The sequence below is a fragment of the Ischnura elegans genome, chromosome 5 (genome assembly GCF_921293095.1).
Source record: "Ischnura elegans chromosome 5, ioIscEleg1.1, whole genome shotgun sequence".
In the NCBI taxonomy this organism is placed as follows: domain Eukaryota; kingdom Metazoa; phylum Arthropoda; class Insecta; order Odonata; family Coenagrionidae; genus Ischnura; species Ischnura elegans.
The window spans coordinates 67,447,492-67,469,529 of record NC_060250.1 but is presented as its reverse complement, the minus strand read 5'-3'; the positions used below and the strand labels follow the sequence as shown (position 1 = coordinate 67,469,529).

The 22,038-nt window shown below is 36.5% G+C and overlaps 1 protein-coding gene across 2 annotated transcripts in view; it reads left to right on the top strand.

The window, feature by feature from the left end:
* The window catches only part of LOC124159017 (rap guanine nucleotide exchange factor 4), a 444,712-nt gene extending 424,912 nt beyond the window's left edge, over positions 1-19,800 (top strand). For both annotated transcript variants that reach the window (XM_046534502.1, XM_046534501.1), the window contains 9 exons: positions 448-586; positions 2,938-3,196; positions 3,680-3,826; positions 8,294-8,394; positions 9,199-9,324; positions 11,011-11,189; positions 12,048-12,277; positions 14,215-14,334; positions 16,326-19,800. In XM_046534502.1, the coding sequence (XP_046390458.1) occupies positions 448-586; positions 2,938-3,196; positions 3,680-3,826; positions 8,294-8,394; positions 9,199-9,324; positions 11,011-11,189; positions 12,048-12,277; positions 14,215-14,334; positions 16,326-16,450 (1,426 nt within the window). In that variant the 3' untranslated portion in view covers positions 16,451-19,800. The remainder of the gene's footprint in view (positions 1-447; positions 587-2,937; positions 3,197-3,679; positions 3,827-8,293; positions 8,395-9,198; positions 9,325-11,010; positions 11,190-12,047; positions 12,278-14,214; positions 14,335-16,325) is intronic.
* Positions 19,801-22,038: the final 2,238 nt, after the last annotated feature.

The window sequence follows — 22,038 nt, the reverse complement described above, 5'->3', positions numbered from 1 at the left end:
TGTTTTGACACTTTCTCATGGAGAATACAGCCTGACTTCTTTCATATCACCACCATAGCATTTTATTTTGTTCTGATCAAATACTGCATTTGTTCATGTACCTTTTATTAAAAATTTAGAATTGAAATGATAATTAAAATAAAGAGATGAAGTGTTTGCATAGGATTTTTATGGAATAAGAAGGATGCCTATCAAAGAAATCTTTTTTTTTAAACAGCATATTTTAAGTATCAGATATTTAAAATGAAATCATTTGATTTAAGTGCACTCATCCTTATGTATATACATATTTATGTATCAAACAGCTGTTCGTGGATGTATCATTAGCTAGTTTTTTTTGACCTGTCACTTCTAACTTCAGCCTAGAAATGTAACTCCTTTTTATGATTGGTAGTTCTAGATTTTACTTAGACGTAAATTATGTGATTTTCCTTAATTAAAACTTACTTATCATATAGATTCACCGAACCAGGACAGTGAATTTGTTCTGGCATGCAAGAGGAGAGTAGTCCAGTTTGTTCATAGATGGGTGACAACAATAAGGAACCCAGTATTTGATGACCCAGCTGCACATCAGTTTTTACAGGTAAGCTTTGGGCTAGAATGAATTTTTCATGCACACATACAAAAAATATGCATTTAGAAATATCTAAAGGGTCGAATAGTAAATGAATATTGTCGTGTTCATACTTTAGTGTTCTATTTTCATTTAAAGCTATATAGGTTCATTACCTTTTGGAGAGGATTGGGAAATTTAGCACAGTAGGTATAATTAAGTTGTATAAAAATACCTTCTTAAATGTGTTATAAAAATTTATTCAATTATCCTGAGTAACTGATGACTATAATAAATAGTTACTATTATAATAATTGGTAGTCCAAGGTGACTCATTTAAAATGTGATTCCTACGTTCATAATTCCTTTCACTTGGGCTACAACCTTTCTGTGATGGAAAGGCTTGTGCATACCCAGGGGCGGATCCAGGATTTCTTTCTGGGAGGGGCACAAGCAAGGCTGTATCCAGGATTTTGTTCAGGGGGGGGCACAAGGATACCTTGTTATACAAAACGAACGAAATTATAATGGGACCGTATTAAAAATCTATCATATTTTTAAGGGTCTGGGGGGGGCACGTGCCCCCGTGCCCCCCCCCTGGATCCGCCTATGTGCATACCTACGACCTCTAGAGCTGCACTCTGGTTGGATAAATTCTCAATAACTCCTGATAGGACCACCAATGTCAGATAGGTTGAAGGGTAGGAGGCAGGGGAAAGGTAGTCTACATGATGGTGTCACATTAAAAACACTGTTGGAATGGAAGTGGGAAACCCTGCTAACTACCAACTACTTCTCCCTGAAAATATAAACCATAACCAAATGAGCCTTGGGTGGAATCGCAGGAACCAATCCTTGGGGAAGGGTGTCATGGGTGGCAACGAGATTGGCAAAGTCCTCAAGAGAAATCCTTGCAGATACTTATCAGCAGCAGCATCAAAGAAAGAAGAAAAGAAAACCAAGAAGATGGAGAAGGAGGTAGCAATAACTGTAGGGATGAGGAATGTGAGGACAATGATTAGGGCAGGGAAGTTAGAAAATATCAAAAGGGACCAGGGAAGCTCATTAAGAGAGTGGTAGGTATAGATCAGGTAAGGGCAAGAAAAATCTAGTAGTAATGGGGAACTGGATGGCCTTAGTCAGGGAGGGAGGGATGGAAATGAAATAGGAGAATTTGGATTAGGAATGCAGAACGACAGGGGAGAGAGAACTGCAGAATTTTGCAGGAGAAACAAGTAATTAATTACAAACACATGCCTCAATGATGGTAAAGGTGCATATGGAAGAGTCCAAGGGAGAGTATGTGGGGAGATATTAAATATGCATACTACATTATGGTAAGACAGAGGTTTGAGAATGGTGTGAAAAACTCGCATTAAAAAAATCTTAACTAAAATTTGCTTTTCTCCTCTGCATTCCGTTGGAAATTTGCTTTGTAAGAGTGTTACTACCGTATTTCTCCGAATATAGTCCCCCTCTGATTATAGTCCCCTCCCTAATTTTGAGGCTTCAGTATCGGGAAAAGTTAAAAAAATGCATTTGAATATAGTCCCCCCCTTTACTTGTACCACAGGCATTTTTGGAAAAAAAGGGGGGACAATATTCAGACATATGCGGTATTTTGCTTTTCAAGCCCTCCAAAAAGTTTCCAAAGGGGGCCTTACAGTTTCCAGTACATTCAACACAAACACCCTGAAATGGGTGCACTCTATGGAAACATGTGATGTCAGTTTTTCATCATATTCAAAGTAAATTTTAAGTGGATTCAAATGTTACACTGATTTCTTCATGTTTTCGGTGCATACCCATATTCCAGTTTTCATTCATAAATGAGCATAAGATCATACAGTGAGGCACCAACTAGTTAAAACAGTTGAGCAAATTTACTTGCCATCTTATACATAATTAAGAAACACTTGCAAGGTTATAGAAGTGTTGCAAGTGATAATCCAGCACAGTGGCGCAGCGAGGGGGGGATTTTGGGGGATAAAACCCCCCCCCCAGAGCTCAGAAATTTTAATAGTTTAATGCATTTTACTTAATTGGATTAATATTACTTACAGAATAGTGTAAATATTAATAAAATATCCCTCCGAAAGCTGTAAAACTCACCGTTTTGAACCATATATCTTGAAATTTTTCTGAAGGAGTGTCCCCGCACCTCCTGCTTACCCTGGTGGGTATTCCACACCCCCAAACACCCCAGTATTAATTGTGCCTAAAGCCCCCCTTGCCTTAATTCCTAGCTGTGCCCCTGATCCAGCATGCAGTAAACTCAATAGGCAATTCCTGTTTTGCAAGTGTATGTCAAGGCTACTGAAAACTTGTAGCATACTTTTCATTTTGTCTGTTGACCTAATGAATCTGTGTTGTGTTTGCAGGAACTAGCTAAGGAGGTGGAAGAGGAAAGCGCAAAGTGGAAGTCTCTGCGGGCAGAGACAAAGCTTATGCAGCGTGTGATGTCATGCCTCCGGCGCTATGCATCCGAGCGGGATGCCAGGGCTGGTCAGAAGTGGAAGCTTCCCCCATGCGGTCAACCAATAAGTCTATTTGGGAAGCCTACTGCAGCCAAAGCATCATCTTCTCAAGACGATGACGATGATACTTGTGGAGGAATTATTATCCGTCAAAATGATGACAGTAGGTTTCAGTTTATAATACATCTTGTGGATTAGAGTGATTAAATTTCCTTAAATTGTGGGAATCATCGATAAAATAAGTGAATTGATCCTCCTATTTTTAGGGCTTCTCCTCCTATTATCCATGTGTTAATATTCAAGCATAAGAGGCCCCATAGAGAAAGAATAGGGTCACAATAATTTCATGAAGGTCCTTCATTATTAACTCTTTTACTGTTCTTCTGGTAGTGCTCTGAAGTGCTGCATGAATTTTTGGAATTTTTCAAAGAAATTTTTCATTTTAGAATTACCGAAAGAAATTATTTCGGACAAATTAAGCATTTTAAAAATAAATGCTTCACTTCTTTTTATAGTAATTCAATTTTATGAATAATTGTGATATCTTATTGGAATAACATTCAACTTTTTTCTTTATTTTTAAGCTTCATTTAATATCTTTTTATTGTTTTTTTTGCTGATTAACATCCTTTTCTCAATGTTTTAGTAATATTCCGGGTCTATTGTGCTGACCACACTTACTGCACCCTGAGGTTTCCCTTGTCTACTACAGCAGAAACGATTAAGTACTCTGCTGCAGATAAATTGGGTCTTCCCCATGATGATTTGGTGCTCGCTGAGGTGAAGTCTTCAGGTAAATTATTTTCCTAAATTCTAATGTAGAGGTGTAGTTTCTAGAAGTGTTAGTAGATTGACAAAATGGTAAACTGGAAATTAAGTGATGGTATTTTATGGAGTGAAAATGAAAAGCCAAAATTTATACAAATCTTACAAAGTATTGACTGAGAATCCACTGACTGTTTGTAAATTCATTTTTATGTTTGATATGAAATATATTTTTCGTGTATTTTATGTAGTTTAGCTTGATTCATCCATCATTGTTCTTGCGAATCAATATTATGTGCTGTGATGCAATAAGAATTATCATGCTCAGTAGGCTATTACTTCATAGTCACCTTGCCATGGGATATTTAAAGGGCTATAGAAACCTTCGATTTCGTCAAGGAGGCCTGCGATGATGCTGCCGCTAGTTGATCAACTGTGTTTTATTAAGTTTAAACTACATTTGGCTTAGTTAACCCATCAACGCCCAAAGTTTTTTTTATCACACATAGCTCCATTTCATAAAATATGATACATATGATCTCAACACATTGAACACAATTCAAACTGGCTGAATAATAGAGGAAACCTTCCACTAAGTATGTGCACCGAAATGTATGCCAAAATTCACATATTACCTGCATTGCAAAAGTATTGGCTCGGCACTGGGCACTCGGCTTGTGGGCGTTGACGGGTTAAGTTTAGTTTGTATGATATGAGCCATGATGTGGTGAATGTTCTTGTTATTATGTAGTAAAAGAGACATTGCCAGTGGAAATATTGCTATGTCTCATTTTACTTAAAATATTTTAGCCCAAGCCACCCAAATTTTGCTCCATCCTAGGTTTCGACAACACCTTGTGACAGGGGCTCACAAAAGCACATATCCTGCTTCAACAACAGCCCGCTGGTGACTGAAAAAATATGAGGCTGACACTCCCCTTAACCGTGCCCAATTGGCCGTTTCCCCCTCCATTGCTCTGTTTGCACAACAGATAATCAGTCCTACTACTTCTGACTCAGATCTTGTATTATACTAATCATCACCGCCTGTCCTGATTCCCTCATTGGGATTCTCTCTCCAGTTCAGTGTAAAGCCTGCTACCCATCACCCTATCCATGCCCCCTGTTCTCATAATTCACCATCCCCAATGGTCCTTTTCACTAGTTTTCTACTTTCTCTCTTTCCTCACTGTACATATTTGTCTATGAAGGGTATTTGGAATAATGATACACACTTCGATAACTTGTACAGAATTAATGACGACTGTGTTTATTGCCATGTGTGCCACAGATACATGTCCGTACACGGGCGTTGGATGCAAAAACACAAGTACACAATATGGCCGTTCCCGGGAGACCCCGTTGTGCTTCCGGTCCGGTTTCCCGTTCGCACCTCCGGTGGCCAAGTTTGGTACTCCATCGAACTCCATAGGGTCTTGCCGGTGGCGCCCAATGTGGCGAGCTGCAGTACTCTGTCCCAGATAGCTCCACCACAGTCTACATCCTCTGCTATCTCTTTATCTCATCCACTTTCCCATTTCCCCTCCTAACCTAGCTTTTGAATTTCCTCATTTCTCTCTATCCATCAAACCTTCTCCATGTCCACATCTGGAATCCCTTCTGTCAGCTCTCTATCTTCATACTCAGTATGATGGAAATTTCCCTGGGGTTAAGGAGATTGTGAATCCTTTTTTTTTGGCAATCAATGTCAAGTTGTCAAAGTCAGTCTCAAGTATGGATGCAGTCTATGCTCCGGAATTACTGAGAGTCTTTCTTCTTGGTGGCCGTACCATGTCCCTCTTTATTATTTGAAAAAACAACAAACTCAAATATGACTCCATGCAATCAGAATAAACTTAACTGAAAAATGACTATGACCGCATACCGCAACTTTGAAATATCAATACAAGCCCTTTTTCATCAAACTCCAATATCTGATCAGAAGTTGCTGACAAATTGCCAGTGTAACTGTCACCATCAGTCATCAAGCAATCCAGTGTAAGTCAGATTGTCGACGAGTCCACTTCATGGAAATTCATAGATAGTAATAATTCAAACTACTGTAGTAATTTTCCACACTTTTTACTTTGTTTATCCAGTTTCAATGTTTTCACATCATTATCAAGAGCTGCCTTATAATGATGAGAAAACATTGAAATCGGTTGAGCAAAGTAAAAAGTTTGGAAAATTACTACAGCTATTTAAATTATTGCTATCCAGTATAAGGACTGAAAACATGATTTTGTCATTTTAAGATGCATATTATTCAAAGTTCCTAGAAGTCACTTTATATTGGGGTATTCCAGTGGTGATCCTCCCCTCCAAGCCTTTTCAATAAACTTTTGCTCAACATCAACATGTCAGGCCTATGGCCGGCTCTTTGTAAAATCCCTTCTTTTCCATGCTATTTTCTTCCTGATATTCTCATAATAATAATAATAATAATAATAATAATATTTATTTGCCCAAAGGATACTATATGTCATGATACAATCATAAAACAAGTATATAGGGCACGTCAAAATTAACAAATTCACATAAGAAAATGTTACATTTCAGATTGAAGATATTCTTTTATACTATAAAAACACTTCTCTATTAAGTAAGCTAAGACACTCTTTTTAAAAACATCAATATTTTCTATACTTTTAATATATACAGGTAGGTTATTATACAATTTTGTACACATGAGCTCAGGCCCTCTAGATACCAGAGCTAGGTTCGATTGTTTGACATGAACGTCATTGCATCTCCTGGTTTCATAGGAATGTATCCTATTATTCATAGTAAAACAACCTTTATACCTTTTTACATATATGACACTCTGATATATATATACGCAAGGTACAGTGAGTAATTTAAGGCTTTTAAAAAAAGGGCGACAATGAGCTCGACACTTTAGTTTGCACATACTTCTCACAAATTTCTTTTGTATAACAAACACATCATGAAGTTGGGGCGAAGATCCCCATACTATAATTCCATATGAAATTCTTGAGTAGAATAATCCATAGTAAAGGGTTTTCAGAACATACTGGCTTACACTATGCTTTAATACAGATATAAGATAAAACACTGTATTCAGTTTTTTACATAGGTGCTCTATATGTGCATCCCACTTCATATTTCTATCCACATAAATTCCTAGAAACTTTACACATTCCATATCATTAAGATAATTATTTTTACATTGCAGTAGATCATTGTCCTTTGGGCTGTGCCCAGCAGAAAACAATATCACTTGGGTTTTATCATCATTTAGCCTTAGTTCATTGACATCACACCAGGTTTGCATGCATTTTATTATATATTGACTGGAATCAATTAACGCGGTCAGATTTTTTCTTTTTGATAAGATGGTTACATCATCTGCATATAATACACACTTATTATCTTGGGTTACAATTTTATTAGGTAGGTCATTGATGAATATTAGAAAGAGAAGAGGACCCAATACTGACCCCTGTGGTACACCCTTTTTGACTTCTAACGTGGAGGAGAAATAGACTGTCCCATCTTTCCTGTATGCTACTTTCTGTTTTCTTCCATGAAGATATGTCTTAAGCCAATTTAGAGGAATGCCCCTAATACCTATTGATTCACATTTTTTTAGCAATTTGTCATGATCCACAGCATCAAAGGCTCGGCTCATGTCAAAAAATATCCCCATTACCTTATTTTTACTATTTATTTCCTGTGTAATATTATCAATTGCATTAAATAGAGCCAATTCTGTCGATTTTCCCTGCTGAAAGCCATATTGATGGAGTGATATTATGTTTTGCTTATCAAGATAGTCAATGAGCCTTTTACAGAATACATACTCAAATAATTTACCAAATTGTGGCACTATAGATACTGGCCTGTAGTTTTGCAGATTATTTCTATTGTCTTTGTTCTTATACACTGGGACCACCTTGGATACCTTCAAGGAATCAGGATATACACCTTCTGACAAGGACTGGTTGACTAACGAGAGTAAGGGTCTTCGTATGAGGGACTCATAACTGTGCCTATTCACTGCTAAGGTGTTTGCTATAAATAGCAAGATTACTCCACGTGCTTAAGCTTGTGATTATCTATTTTTATTATACATGTCATATTACTTGCTCTCAAATCTTTTCAAAACTAGGTTCTTTTACCATAAATCCGCACACCTTTTGCCAACTGGAAAATCAATGGTTGACGCAAACCTAACTGACTTAATTATCAAACTACAGACTATGGCACCCGCTTAAATCCAAATCCTCCTTGACTTTCAGTAACTTCTCAGCATACCCATAACACAGGGAACATTGCAGCAGACTGCCTAAATTTTACCCATGTAGCCCATTTTATCCATACATATATGCATTCATTTTACCCCCACGACTCTGATATTCACTTCATATTCCACAATTTAGCTATAAGTCAACTAACAGACTTTGCTGACTATACACCATTTTATGTCTTTTCCTGATATTCCTTGTTTTACCATGATAATGTTATTTTTCAGGTGAGCGTGTTTTATTCAAAGATAATGATGTGAGCATTCCAAGTGGACTCAGTGTGAATGGACGCATCTTCATATCACCAAAGGATCATTTGGATGCCTTAGTAAGTTGACATTAAAGGAAACTGCCAGATCCTTCATTTTATTTTAAGAAAAATGCATGGTTGCATGATCTAATGACTTGTAAAGTATACTACACTAATTTTCTATTTCAATTCTTGTATTTGAAAATTGTTGGTCAATTCTACGGAAGCACATTTTTCTGTGGTGTTAAAAAGCCATATTTTACTTTTTGTTTTCATAGAATTTTGAAATTCTGAATAATATTTGTAATTATAATTTTTGAGAAGATACATATATAAGGAGCCAACTAATTGCCTCTTACAATGTGTTCTTCGGAGCTTCACACTGTCTTATCTGCCTATTAATCATTTACTACTCCTGCGCAAACCTTGGTTGATAGATCAATGGGACCATGCCTCCATAAACATTCTCAGAGTCACATTCTTAAGAGTACCCTCAGAAAGTTAACCCTCCTGCACTCATACAAATTTTCTCACTGTAAACTTGCAGTAGATTCACTTTTATAAGCCATATGCCAGAATTTTGGAGCTCTCGATTGTGTGTGGCAAAAATTTGCTCAATAAATCCCATTTAAACCCTAAGTAATGTTGACATATCAATGTAAAAACTTGATTTCAGTATATAATGTATTATAAATATTTTATTTCATAATCCTGAATGCACTGATGTGGATGTAATTCAGAAAAACATTTCCTCATCCTTTATTCTTGAATGTAGCTGTTTTTATATGTAACGGAATTTATTCCGCAAACTTTCCTGTGTAATGAACTATTTCCGCTAATACACGACCATTTTATGGCTACTATTTGTTTTTATTCCAATAGACATGTCTGCCTGAACAAGAATGTGCCACGGAGGGGATGCAAGCTGATCTCGAAATGTTCAGCACCAAAGAGCTTGCTTTCCATATGGCAATTTTCGACTGGAATCTTTTCTGCTGTATTCATGAGGTATGTATTACTCCATAGGCAGATTTAGGGGGGGGGGGAGGGGCAAGGGAGCATATGTCCCCCCTCAGATGCTTAACCCTTATCCACTGGTGTGGTTTTTTGAGATGTTAATACTGGTGTGGGAACAGGGTCGGCCCTAGCAGGTGCGGGGCTAAGGGCGAACCTTAAGTGCGGGGCCCTTCACTTAAAATATTAAACTCTATACCCCATCTACAAACTCCCTAGCCGCGCCCGCTCTCACTCATGTCAAGTTCTCTCACTCGTTGTTATCACTCACACGACACAGTACTGTACTGACAAACGCAATTGCACAATAAAAATTACTGCATTATTATTCCTTTTTCATAATATTATTTTTTGTCTAGCGCGGACTTAACAATACAGTCATAGTTGAAATTGCGTTTTCAAAACTTTCGTATATTTTATTTTTTTTCATGAACACGGGGCCCGGGGCGGTTGCCCCGGTCGCCCCACCCTAAGGCCGGCCCTGCGTGGGAACATACCACATCCCCAAATTATTTATTTAATTTCTTAATAACTACTGATATTTTGTCAAAACCACCATGCATTTTCGAAAGTTTAAATTGTTTTCAACAGTTGTAGACTATTAGATTTTAATATTTTCAATATTTAATATTTTTTCATATTTTTAGAAAAACCCTTGCATTTTTTTGTGAAAATGTAAAATCATATCTAATTTTCTCTTCATTCAGGTCCTGGGAACTCATAATTCAATTATTATAACAAAATGCAAAATAAAGTAACACACCACTTCTTTTCACAATGGTAATTACTTCAATGCAAAAAAACGAGGTATCTATAATGCAAATAGTGGGGTGGGGACATACCGAGTCCCCAGATCACTTTGCACAATATTTACACTTCACAAGGATGAGATAGACTGACAAAAACCAGTTTGGTTGGAGGGAGGGAGTAGACTTGAAGCTACTAAGTAGCTAAGTGATGTTGCCAAATAACCCTGGAAGTAAACAACAAATTTTTCCAGCCTGGGGATCTATCATCACCCCATGCCAGAAGTTAAGGGATAAAAAATAAACAACATTTTTTTATACTGTTATCACTAAGTTTGTTTTGTTTTGTGTATCACTGAGTCTTTGAATGATTTAATTTCATTTTAATAATTTTAATGTCAAAATAGAGAGAATATTTTGTAAATTAATTGTTGTAAATTGTTTTTAATCTCAAGTATGAGAAGATTGATTGTCAGACCCTTGTGTCTCCCAGAAAGAAATCCTGGTTCTACTACTGTATTTCTCATAGCTATGTTTTTCAGATCACAGGAAAACCTTAATGAATAAAAAGGGAGTTTTTCATTATGTATTGCATGGTGACATACAGTGCTTTCATTGATAATCATCTTGGGGTCTTAGAACCATTCTTGGAATTCCTGAAGTCTTCCACCATTCTGACTTCAAAAAGTGCAATGAATACTTTGAGGAATTCCAACATTATTTTTGCCCTGTCAGTAGTATAAGTGTTGCTAATACTTCCTCCTTGGGTGATATATTCAACTATATATGATCTAATGGATTGTATGATGTAATATAATTGTGAAAATTATCCAATTTACTCACATCATGTCATGAATTCAATTTTGTGATCGAGGGCACCTCATTTTTTTCTTTCTTTTGCATGACTGCCAACTTTTTTGGAATGGAATAATAGTATGAGCTTGTTTATCACACTTTTGGGAGGCATCATTTTGGCAAAATTACTGCCAACCTCGATGTTTTTCTCCGACGCTTCAATGAGATCCAGTACTGGGTCGTTACCGAGCTTTGTATGACTCCCAGTTTGGGGAAGAGAGTGCAGTTACTTCGGAAGTTTATTAAACTAGCAGCATAGTGAGTACTTTTTGTTTTATTATCATTATGAACATGTAACAAACATATAATTAAATGGAATTGTGCCACATTTCATCTCTTACAAGGAATCTTAATATTATTTAAGTTTCAAAATTGGTATTATCAGTGAAAAATATTACCAAACTATAAATGCATAAATTGAGATCAACAAACAATGCCTGGAATAAGAAACATGTTTTGTTCTTACTTCTTTGCTGGATTATTTCTTTTTATTGTTTCCATTGAGGAGAACGCCTTTCAAGAAATTAAGCAAAACTCCTGCTTTCTGAATCAAATCAACTGATTTCGGCATTACTTGGTAGAACAAAGAAATATTCATGGTAGAATGAAAGTAAAACACAAAAAACAGTTCCACTAACTTTTTTTAATGCCATCAACTAGTATCAAGGGCTATAGTGTCATTTCGTTTGGCATCATAGCATTTGTTTCAATAAATTCATTTTAACCGATGAAAGTTGTTGACAGCATTAAAAAGTTTGTGGAACATTAAGTGTTTTGCTTTTGTTTAGCCATGAATTTTATGTTCTGATCAATATTTGGCATCATACTAATATGATCTGAAACTCAGAATAATCACAATCATCCGAAAGAGTTTGATGATTTATGTTTTTCAGTCATAAAAATATTGTCTCAATTATGCTTCATATTATCTTATGTATTATTTTTAGGCATCTGGGAAAATATTTAAAGATGAAATATATTTTGATTAATAATTATCATAATTTTTGCCCCCTCTCTTATTCTATGTGAGTGCATTTTAGAAATTTTTGGTGGATCATTTTTTCTGTGTTTAATTCACATGTAGGGCTACTAATGATAATTTTTTTCATGTTTCAGTTGCAAGGAATACCAAAATCTCAATGCCTTTTTTGCTGTTGTTATGGGACTAAGTAACATGGCTGTGTCAAGACTTTCTCTAACATGGGAGAAAATTCCCTCAAAGTTTAGGAAAATGTTCACCGAATTTGAGGCACTCATTGATCCTAGTCGAAACCACCGTGCCTATCGTCTTTCAGTGGGAAAATTGGCTCCCCCTATCGTCCCATTTATGCCTCTACTTCTTAAAGGTAAAGGTGATTCACTTATATTTGTGTTAACCCTTCAGGTGAGTATTTTTTTCCATTTATCTGGTAAAGAAAATATTTAATTTGGGTAGAGTTTGGTTTGGAGGAGCACATGCTTAGTCCTCCCTAAAAAAGGGAAAGTACCTGCCATATCATCAAGAAAAGTACTGCATTTCCATTAAAACAATCAATTGGTCAAATCTATAGGACAATTGGAATTTCAGCATTAGCTGGAATTAAAAAAAAAAACCTTGAGCATGCAGGAATGATAGAAAATCAATGCACCCCCATGGAGGTCCATAGATTTTATTTAGGGTTTTCCCACGTCAAAGTTGATAAATATGTGCCAACAGTTTTGTCTCCTCTATGGGAGAATTTCTCAGGGCATTTCATTGTTTATTGCACTTCAATTTTTTTCTACCTCAAGGGGCTTGAGGGCATGTGTGGGCTTCTTCAAAGTTTCTTTTTCTTCTAGGAATGATTAAAAGCCATAATGAACTTATCACATATCCTTTGTCTCTATTGCTTCTATTTTTCAAAGGACTTCCTTATTACTCTCATTTTAAAATGTTTTTCTCTTGCCAAGACTTCTGCGTTGGTTATGTCAATGTCATGGCCTCAGGTGGTGTGTTTCACGATGACTGGCATCTGCAGGTGTCCAAGTCAAATGGTGGTCCCATGCTTCTTTACTCTTGTCGGTATTTTCTGCCCTTCTCTCCTTCATGCACCCTGTGACATGCTACCGATGGAAAATCGTTAGGTTTTTCTTCCTCATAAGGAAATATTTCCTGTCTGTGGAAACATTAAATTACGGTTTCACCAGTAGTGGCCCCCATTACCCTAATAATGGCGTTGGGAAATCCCACCACCTCCCTTCCATCCCTCTCCTCTCCCTGGAAGCATTGTTGGCCTCCTATCCTTCTTCCTTTCACTTTCCTTCCCCTCCCAAGGTGTGCGGGTGAAAAGGGAAGACTAACAGACCTGATCCTCGTGAGAGTAACCCTGCAAGCCCGCCCTGGGTCCTCATTTCACCACTTAATTTATGTACTTCCTCTGTCTCTAATATGCATATCTTTTTATTTTACGCTTCACATGATGTCCCTAAGTTGCCTTTGTGGCTTAAATATTCTAATTAACTTTATTCTGTAAAATTCTGGTTACCTTGTTGGTATTACCTTAATATACTGCAGGTTTAGTCTCTTATTCCTTTCATCAACTTCTTTTTCTTCACTCTGCGGCTGACAGGAGTATATTTGAGTTATTGAGATATGATCTACCCTTTATTTATTGGTATGCAGGAGTTAATTATGTATAATCCAGTATGGGCACACCTGGCACAGAATGGTGCTTTTTTCCCATGCAGACACGCTAGGTATTTAAAGGCTTGTGTCCAGGGTAATCTCTCATCTATGCAAAACTAACTTCAAGTTAAGGCACCCAAGGATACCTGTAAGGCAAGATAAAATGTTGTATATTTTCTCTTTCATAGAGGGTGGTTATTATAGGAATGGCTCAGTGAAGGATTGGGTGGATGATGATGGAATTCAATAATTCATTATATTGTCATGCTATCTCAAGTCATAACAGTACATATAAGTTTGAGAAAATCTTTCTGCATTTTTAATCTTCCACAAAAATTAATCAAGGAAAATGTGTCCTCCCTTCCTTTCTCATGCAGACCCAAAAATCTCATATGATATCATCTACTTTATTGTATGTATTAGCGGTTCTAATACATTAACTTGGCCAGTCAAAAGTGTAAGATAGTAGTGAATAGCAACCAGTGTTATGGAGGGAAAATTTAGATGTGGATACTACCTTGATTTCCACTCCATTAGTGCAAAGAGCCAAGTGTTCTCCTTTGAGTCGGTATTTCTGAGCTCATTTCCATCACAAGGGTATTTTTATGCTTATGAATGGACTTATTTTTTCCATTCCAGATATGACTTTCACCCATGAGGGAAACAAAACTTGCCTAGGTGGTTTGGTGAACTTTGAAAAAATGCATATGCTGGCTCAAACATTGCGGTCTATTCGTCATTGTCGAACAAGACATTTTGGTAAGTAAAAGATACATAACTTGATAAAATGCAACTTAGTAACTGGGTAGTTATGTCTTTATACATTCTCCATTTAAGAGTAGCATCCAGAAATAAGGCTTTCTTGGTGAGTACAGTCAATGGCGCACAGCTTAAAGGAAATTTGCTAAACACAGCAACATAGGGTATTTATAACACTGTATGCATGCTTCATACACACACTGATCACAATTTTAAAAATTGAGTGCTCTCCTCCGTGTGACAATATTGTACTACTCTATTGGAAGTGGCCCGTAGGTTTCCTATAATGTTTTGGAACGTACTATAGGAATTAGGTACATTCCTATAAGAACATAAAAGTTTCCTAAAGGAACAAACGTTTCCCATTGTCAAATTACTATATTAGAAAGATCCAATAAATATTTTCACTAGAGTAAACACTGGTAGGGCCAATTTTCTCTCATTTAAGCAAGATGCTATTGTATGTACTGTGTTCTTGGATTTGTCATACTGTATGCACACTGTTCATCACATCATCATACAATGGCAGCTGGTATGGTGAAGGGAGCTTAGTGCCACATCACCTATATTTTGAGGGAATATATGTATGAAAATGTCAACTATCACATACCTAATTTGGAATTTTAATGAATAAACATTCATTTTTTAACATGCAATAACCTTATAGTTACGCAGAATCTAGATGCACGATGCTTCCATGGTGTGCTGAAAGTCAATTGGCAATTCTTGGTACTTATGTGAAAGGCTTCACTAGACCACTTCACTTGGTGAGAGAAGGGAGGTAGGGGAAAATGAGCTCACTAGGTTGAGAAGCAGTTGCCATGGATTTCTAGCACTCTCTTTGATAGACAACTGGGCCTATAACAGTATTATTTGCACTATTGTAACCCTTCAAGTCTCATTCTTATATTAAAAATAAGTACATACAGAGTGAGTGTTAAAACATAGGTTACCAAAATTCCTGCTTCAATGTTCTTAACCCTTTCGAGACGGTAGAGTTCTCTCCTTAGCATGACTGCTGTACTGAGCCCTAAGAGACTCTTCCATCCCCTCTGTACGGAACATTTTTTCAAGACATTCATTAAGAAGGGTCCTGCAGATAATCACACACTCTTGGAACCAACCTTTTTCGACCCTTCCTAGCAGGGACTTTGCATTATCTCGGACTCCGAGGGTAGTTGGGCTCCTCCTTTCGGGGCTTATTACCCTACCAGCGGCACTGGTTCTTGGTCAATCATGCTTTGTTTAGATGAATTAGATATATGGATAATTGTTGCTTGCACGTAAATTGCAGTCTTTAAATTGAATTCCTCTTTTTATTCTGAGAATTGTCAAATTTTGAATGAATGCCTATCGTTAATATTGACACATTTAATGCAATAACAATTTCCATTTTGATGTTTATGCTGAAATCGAGATGCAAGTTAATATTTATCGTAGAATTTCATCGAAAAATTGTAAACGCTGCACAAAAGACAAAGAATTCAATTCTTTATTTATATTTTGTGAGAAAGAAACAAATACTTATTTTTAAAACTGACTGAATGAATAATTGAATGACCCTTACCACACAGAGGGGTATTATAAAGGGGTCCGGCTACTTGCTCCTGGATTTGTCCCGCTTTGTTAGGTCCCAAAACTAAGGCTCCGTGAACCGGCGACCATCATAAAAGGGGAGGGTGAGGAAATGTATATTTTTGGCATTTGTTCTCTTGGGTAGAAAAATCTTCGACAAAAATTTGCTGCTTTTTTCTCCCAGGTCAAGAAACATCCTGCCATATATTTTTGTCATTAGTAGGGCAAGGGTTAACTACATAACACCTTTTTCTACTTCTGAATCAAATTAATTGACTCAAGAATATTTCATGAAAACAATGGAATATTTGTGTTGGTGCTTATTAATTAATGCCTGTTAAATTATCTTATTGTATTCTCAAGTCTGAACTAAATTCAAATTTTCTCTTTAATCCTTGTTTTTCTTTTTCCTGAAGTGGTGGAACCACCATCTCCTAAAAGTGAGGGTGAAATCCGTTCTTACATCCGTTGCTTGAGGACCATTGACAATCAACGGGTATTAACCAGCTTATCACAGAAATTGGAGCCAAGACGTTCCTAGCGACAGCAGTCTTCATTCACCATTTCAGCCTTAGGTCTCCACTTCTTTCCACTACTCATGCATTCAGTGAAGTCAAAAATTAATTTGTCTTTAAATTATTTCCTCTTTCTTGATGTATTATACTTTTCATCAACTTTCACATGAAAATAATTTTAGATAGATTTTGTTCGCCTGTTTTCAGAGTAGAAGCTAATCGTTAGATTTAGAGTATGTGTATTTATTGATTATATTATGCCAACATTCTTATGATTCATTGGTATAATAGTACTTGATATCATGGCAACAGTGAAAGTGGAAGAGGTATTTGAAAGGATTATTAGTGAGACCTGCCAAGGTGAAAGTTGGGTATGTTTCACCAAATATTGACACCAAAAAGTAAATAAATTCTGAAATATATATACACTTATAATCAGAAGAGAGGGAGCTCCATTTTTTAATTGTGAAGTTATTTGTTTAAAAATGTATATATAATCCCTCATGTGTGAGGAAGTGAAACCAGTTGTGTATTTTGATACTCATTTTAGGACCAAAGCATGAAGAATTTTTATCAAAAATTCTTTTCTTTTGTACACATCTGCATGGACAGCTATGACAATTGAAAGCAAAATCTTAACAGTCATACCATTTGTTCTTGTATCCACTATAATCGGAATGTATAATTGTTTTTTTTTTTTAAGATAGCACACTATTTAAATAGTCGACAATGACTTAAATTATGAGAATTTTTTTCCATAGAGTTAGGTCTTTAATTTCACTATGTTTACAAACTGTGAACAATTAACTTAAAATTTGATACTCATTATGCCAAGACTGTCGATAGAATTGATTTAGGATGCATACAGGATATGACCCAAAAAATATGTGCTGCATTCTTGAAAAAGAAATTCATTGATCATATTTGTAGTTACACCAACATAAAACCCAAGTGCAAACCTCCTCTGGCAACAAATTTTTGCCAGCTTGATATCAGTCATATACTCCGAAGAATTCCTATTCTAAGATGCCCTTCACCACTCTGGCTATACCAGCGTTGATAAATTGATGGCACTCGGCTTTTCCATGGCAAATAAGGAAGTGTCAGTCAATGTATTGTTGCTCATTTCAATTATAGTTGACCCTCTGTTTCAGCCTCTGGAACACTTGTTAAACTGGGAGTCTATGGTCTGTCCAGAAAGTAGAAACTATCTACTTTGTGACAAAAAATCCTATTAGGATGGCTTTAACTGGTCATTTGCTCATATCAGCCTTCCTGGGTTGTGAAAGGCATCCTGTTTGGAATTTGTCGGTGACATCCTTTCTGTCCGCCTTAAAAATGTCACATCTTCTGTTTCACAGTGATCTGAGCCGACACTTTTAGTGAAGGCATGTTGAAGTAGTGACTGAAGTATCTCAAAATTTTTAATGAACCCTTTGTTCAGCTTCTTGTAAAACTTGATCTCAAGCCTATATGCTCCAAAGTGTTGTGCATTTTAAGTGCAATCCAGCTTCCGAGGGAAAAGGTTTGCAAACTTACTCATCCTATGCCTTGCAAGGCATTGAGGCATTTTTGCATAGAACTATTGGTGAATTCACCCTCCCCTTTCCTAACATGTCTATTCCAGCCGGAGCCCTCTTCATTGTAAAGCCATGTCAAGTAAAAATGTGACACATTACTTTTGGGACATACTGTATGTAAGGGAACACTATCTAAAGTGATGGATATCTGTTGCATCCCCTTACCTTTTCACTTCTACAATTCTTGAGCAGTTAATTTAAACGAGGTTAATCAACCTTATGGTTTAACACAATGCAGCACCATAATTCAGTATAGCATATCCTTAAAGCTCACATTCTACTCAGGAAGTATCAAAGTATGCAGAATCAAGTTTCTTCAATGCTGTAAGGAGTTTGGAAGAGGAAAAATGTGTTTCTTCAAAGAGTGAATGTCAAATTCATCCTTGAAATTTAGTTATTTGATACCTGACATTTATGAAGTAAGTGCATTTGAGAATAAAACAACTTGGACTGAAATCATTCAATTAGTGGGCTTGTGCCTTAGGAAGAGTGGAGGGGATTGATTCAAAGCTTTTTTAACCAAAAGATAAAATAAATTAATGGATTCATGAATCCTCATTGGAAATAAGGCCTGGAAAATCATTGGGATTTAAATTGTTCGATCAGAAAGACATTCCAGCCAAGAATGTTGTCAGAAACTATTAAGGTGGATTACATATGTATATTGTTCTGGACATCAGATTTTCAGAATTACTTTGATTTTCTAAAATTGTTCTCATGACTAAAGTGTTTCGTCAAATACCATCTATAAATTGAAGTACATACACAATATATTTGTGAAAGGGTCAACTAGTTCTATGACACATTTTTATAAGTGTTTATATCGACAAATCCCTCCTCAGGACATGCCTTTACTATTTTCTTGGATTGCCACCGTGGAAATTTCAATTGAAATACATGAGTACTTGTGTAATCTAAATTTCATTTTTTCATATACATACTCCTACAGCTCATTAAAAAATCGAGTGAGGATATAAATTTTTTTGAAGTTCTCATAAGTCGTTGTTTTCTTTTTCTAATTAGTTAATTTCATTGTGAATTTGTAATTCTAATTAGCAGAAAATGTGTACCTATATTTTTAAAAATAAAATAGTTCAGCATTGCAAGATGATTACGCACTTTAATGTTTAAAAAAAGCAAGGAAAATTAAATTTTTAAATCAGCAGATTTGAAATCCTTATGCTATTTAGAAGGTTTAAGATGGATGAAAGGTTATGCATAAACTCAGGTTTGAAAGCCAGTGTGAATGGTTAAAAATTATTTTCTGATTCCACATTGCACCAGAAGTCTAATATTTCCTATTTATCCTGCTCATATTCTAATTCCTTGTGAGAAGAGGGATCAAACTTAATACATTTCATAAATTTAATCTTATTGGAAGTCCTTACTCTTAAACATTCTGATGATAAAACTTCTTCTCTGTCGCTGCCTTTGGCCTTTTATAAATCTCTATATACTCTTCCTTTGTGTGATTTTTCACATCTAAGAAACAGTAGGGAGGGAGTTCTTGAAATGTTTAAGAGACTAAGAAATGTGTGATATGCTTAAGACACTCATATTATGGAACCACTTTTTCTAATCCAATTGTGTGGTGTTTTCTAATCTACTGATGTACATGTATCTGATAAAAAAAACAATCACAGGTGGCTGATGTCCTATTTTGTAGATCCCATTTTCTGTGGTTTTATCTCTGCATTTAATGTAAATATATTCCTTTTATAAATGCTCTCCAACCTATATCTTGCAAATAAATACATCTTCTTGACAAGGAAGAATTGATTCACTTTTTATGTTTACTACTTAGTACAATCTTCTTAATCCTTCTTCAAAACCTATTATTTCTGCCCAGCCATGTAGGTGCTGCATATAGACCGCAGGCCACTAACTGCCAACAGAAAAAGGTAGTTGCCATCTTTTCTACTGATAACAGCAGAGGAGCCTGAAAGCTCTTGTAAACCACTTCCAGCCAGGTTGGTTGTACTAATCAGGGCAGATGAAACAAGGACCCAGGACCGGCTCGCAAGGTTATTCTCCCAAGGGCCGCCTTCGCTTTTCACTTGCACACCTCAGAAGGGGGAGGACAGGGAAGTAAATAAGGATTGGAAATGCTGCCGCAATTAGAAGATTATTCTATAATGAGAGGAATCCATCCATCATTTCGTTGGATACTAATCAGGCAGTTTGCCCCGAGGCCTCCAGTAGCCACACTTCCCAGGTAGCATCAACTATTGGCCCAATATTGACTTTAGATCGGCAAAGTTGCCAGCTGAAGCCAACCGAGTGCCGACAGGCTGATGTTGTCTGAGACTGGCAGACTTTGCCAACACAAAGCCAATGTTAGGCCAACACTGGCTTAAGGTGTCATGGTCGACACTGCTTACCAAAATGTCAGAACTTCACCTGTTCTGTCTTGTACTGTCCCAGGGAAGGATAGAGAGAACTATGCTCTCACATGGCTGGTTTACACAAGACTGCTGCCAACATGGCGTCATCCCCTTTATTGCACGGCAATTATACAATGCATTATGTCTATTGTTAACAGTGTAACATTAATAATGTGATCAGAATGGACTTTTTTGTTATTTTGTTAACTGATGGTGATGAAGCTTGAAAAATAGAGAGACTGAAATTTTTCTATCTCTTGATCCATCTCCTACTCCTCTAGCTATTTCCTGTGAAAAATATATAACCTTAATTCCTTCGCGGATAAGTTGAAGAAGTCAATTCCTCCTGCATGATGGGCCGCAGATTCTCAGCCACTACTTGAACTCACATAATTTGTTGCCCTTATTCATACTCTTGTGAGCTATACTTCTCCCAATGAGTCATTCTCTCTGAACTAGTCTATGAAGCAAAACTCTAATGACTTAAGCAACTCATGAAAAGTAAGTATCAAGTTTCGCTGTCTTATATGTTAAAATTGTGCTAGAATGGCTTTGTGAGGAGTAAATATTTTTTAAGTAAAAATCAGATTTAATTATGTTACAAAATATGGTGGAAATTCATTATTAATAATCGAGTGCTATTAAGTGAGAATTTGTGCCAACAAAGCTGACTGAATGTGACAACAAATAGAAGGCAAATGGGAATAAATGGGATAGTTGGCAGTGTAAGGATGTTTTTTCTTCAGTCTCCTGTACACTCAAACATGTACCTTCCATGCAGCAAGAGAAATCAAGTATGGATATAAAAAACTAATAACAGGGATGGGATTATTCAATGTGGATACTCTATAATCTGGCCTTAGTCAATACAGGAGAGGAGGGAAAATATGGAGCCCCATACTACAAAGATGAACTCAGAGAATGGGATATATCATGAGAGACAAAAAAATTATCTGCCCGAAGACAGAAGTGTAATTAAGGAGAGTATGAGGGGAATAGATTCCCCAAAGCCTCCGAGAAATAAAAAAGTTATTGAAAAATTTTGTCTATTTTTGACAAATAAAACATGTTATGATGATTTCCCACCCGAATTAAGAGTGAAACCCAAATTTTAAGTGCCAAATGTTCCTAGTTACCCCATTGATGGAGGATGCAAGTAAGAAGAATCATGGGTAAGTAAAAAACTGTCATGGGAGAGGGAGAAATGGTATGCCGCAGGATACCAAACATAGGATTGTAATAAGGGGTGGATTCAGCATCAAATTTGGGTGGGGGGGCATGACCTGGGTCAGGGGAGAATGGAATATCCCTCTGAGAGAGAGGGGTGTTTTTACAGAGGCGGAGTACGATAAATACAACTCAAACCTCTATCACGTTTGGGACTTGTGGCCATGCATTTGCATATACATACCTGTTACTTTCACTAATAAAAATTAAGTTTTTCGATAAAATTTGAGGGAGGGTCATGACCCTCGGGACCCTCCCTTAGATCTGGCCCTGATTCTAATATCTTATATGTATGTTTGTATGAGAAGGAGCATTTGACAAGCACACAATTGCATTTTACAAGGATTGTTTCTACCTCCTGACATGTTCAGTGTGTTTGGTGAGAACTTAGGAGTTAATTGATTCATTTGCTGGAGTGATTGG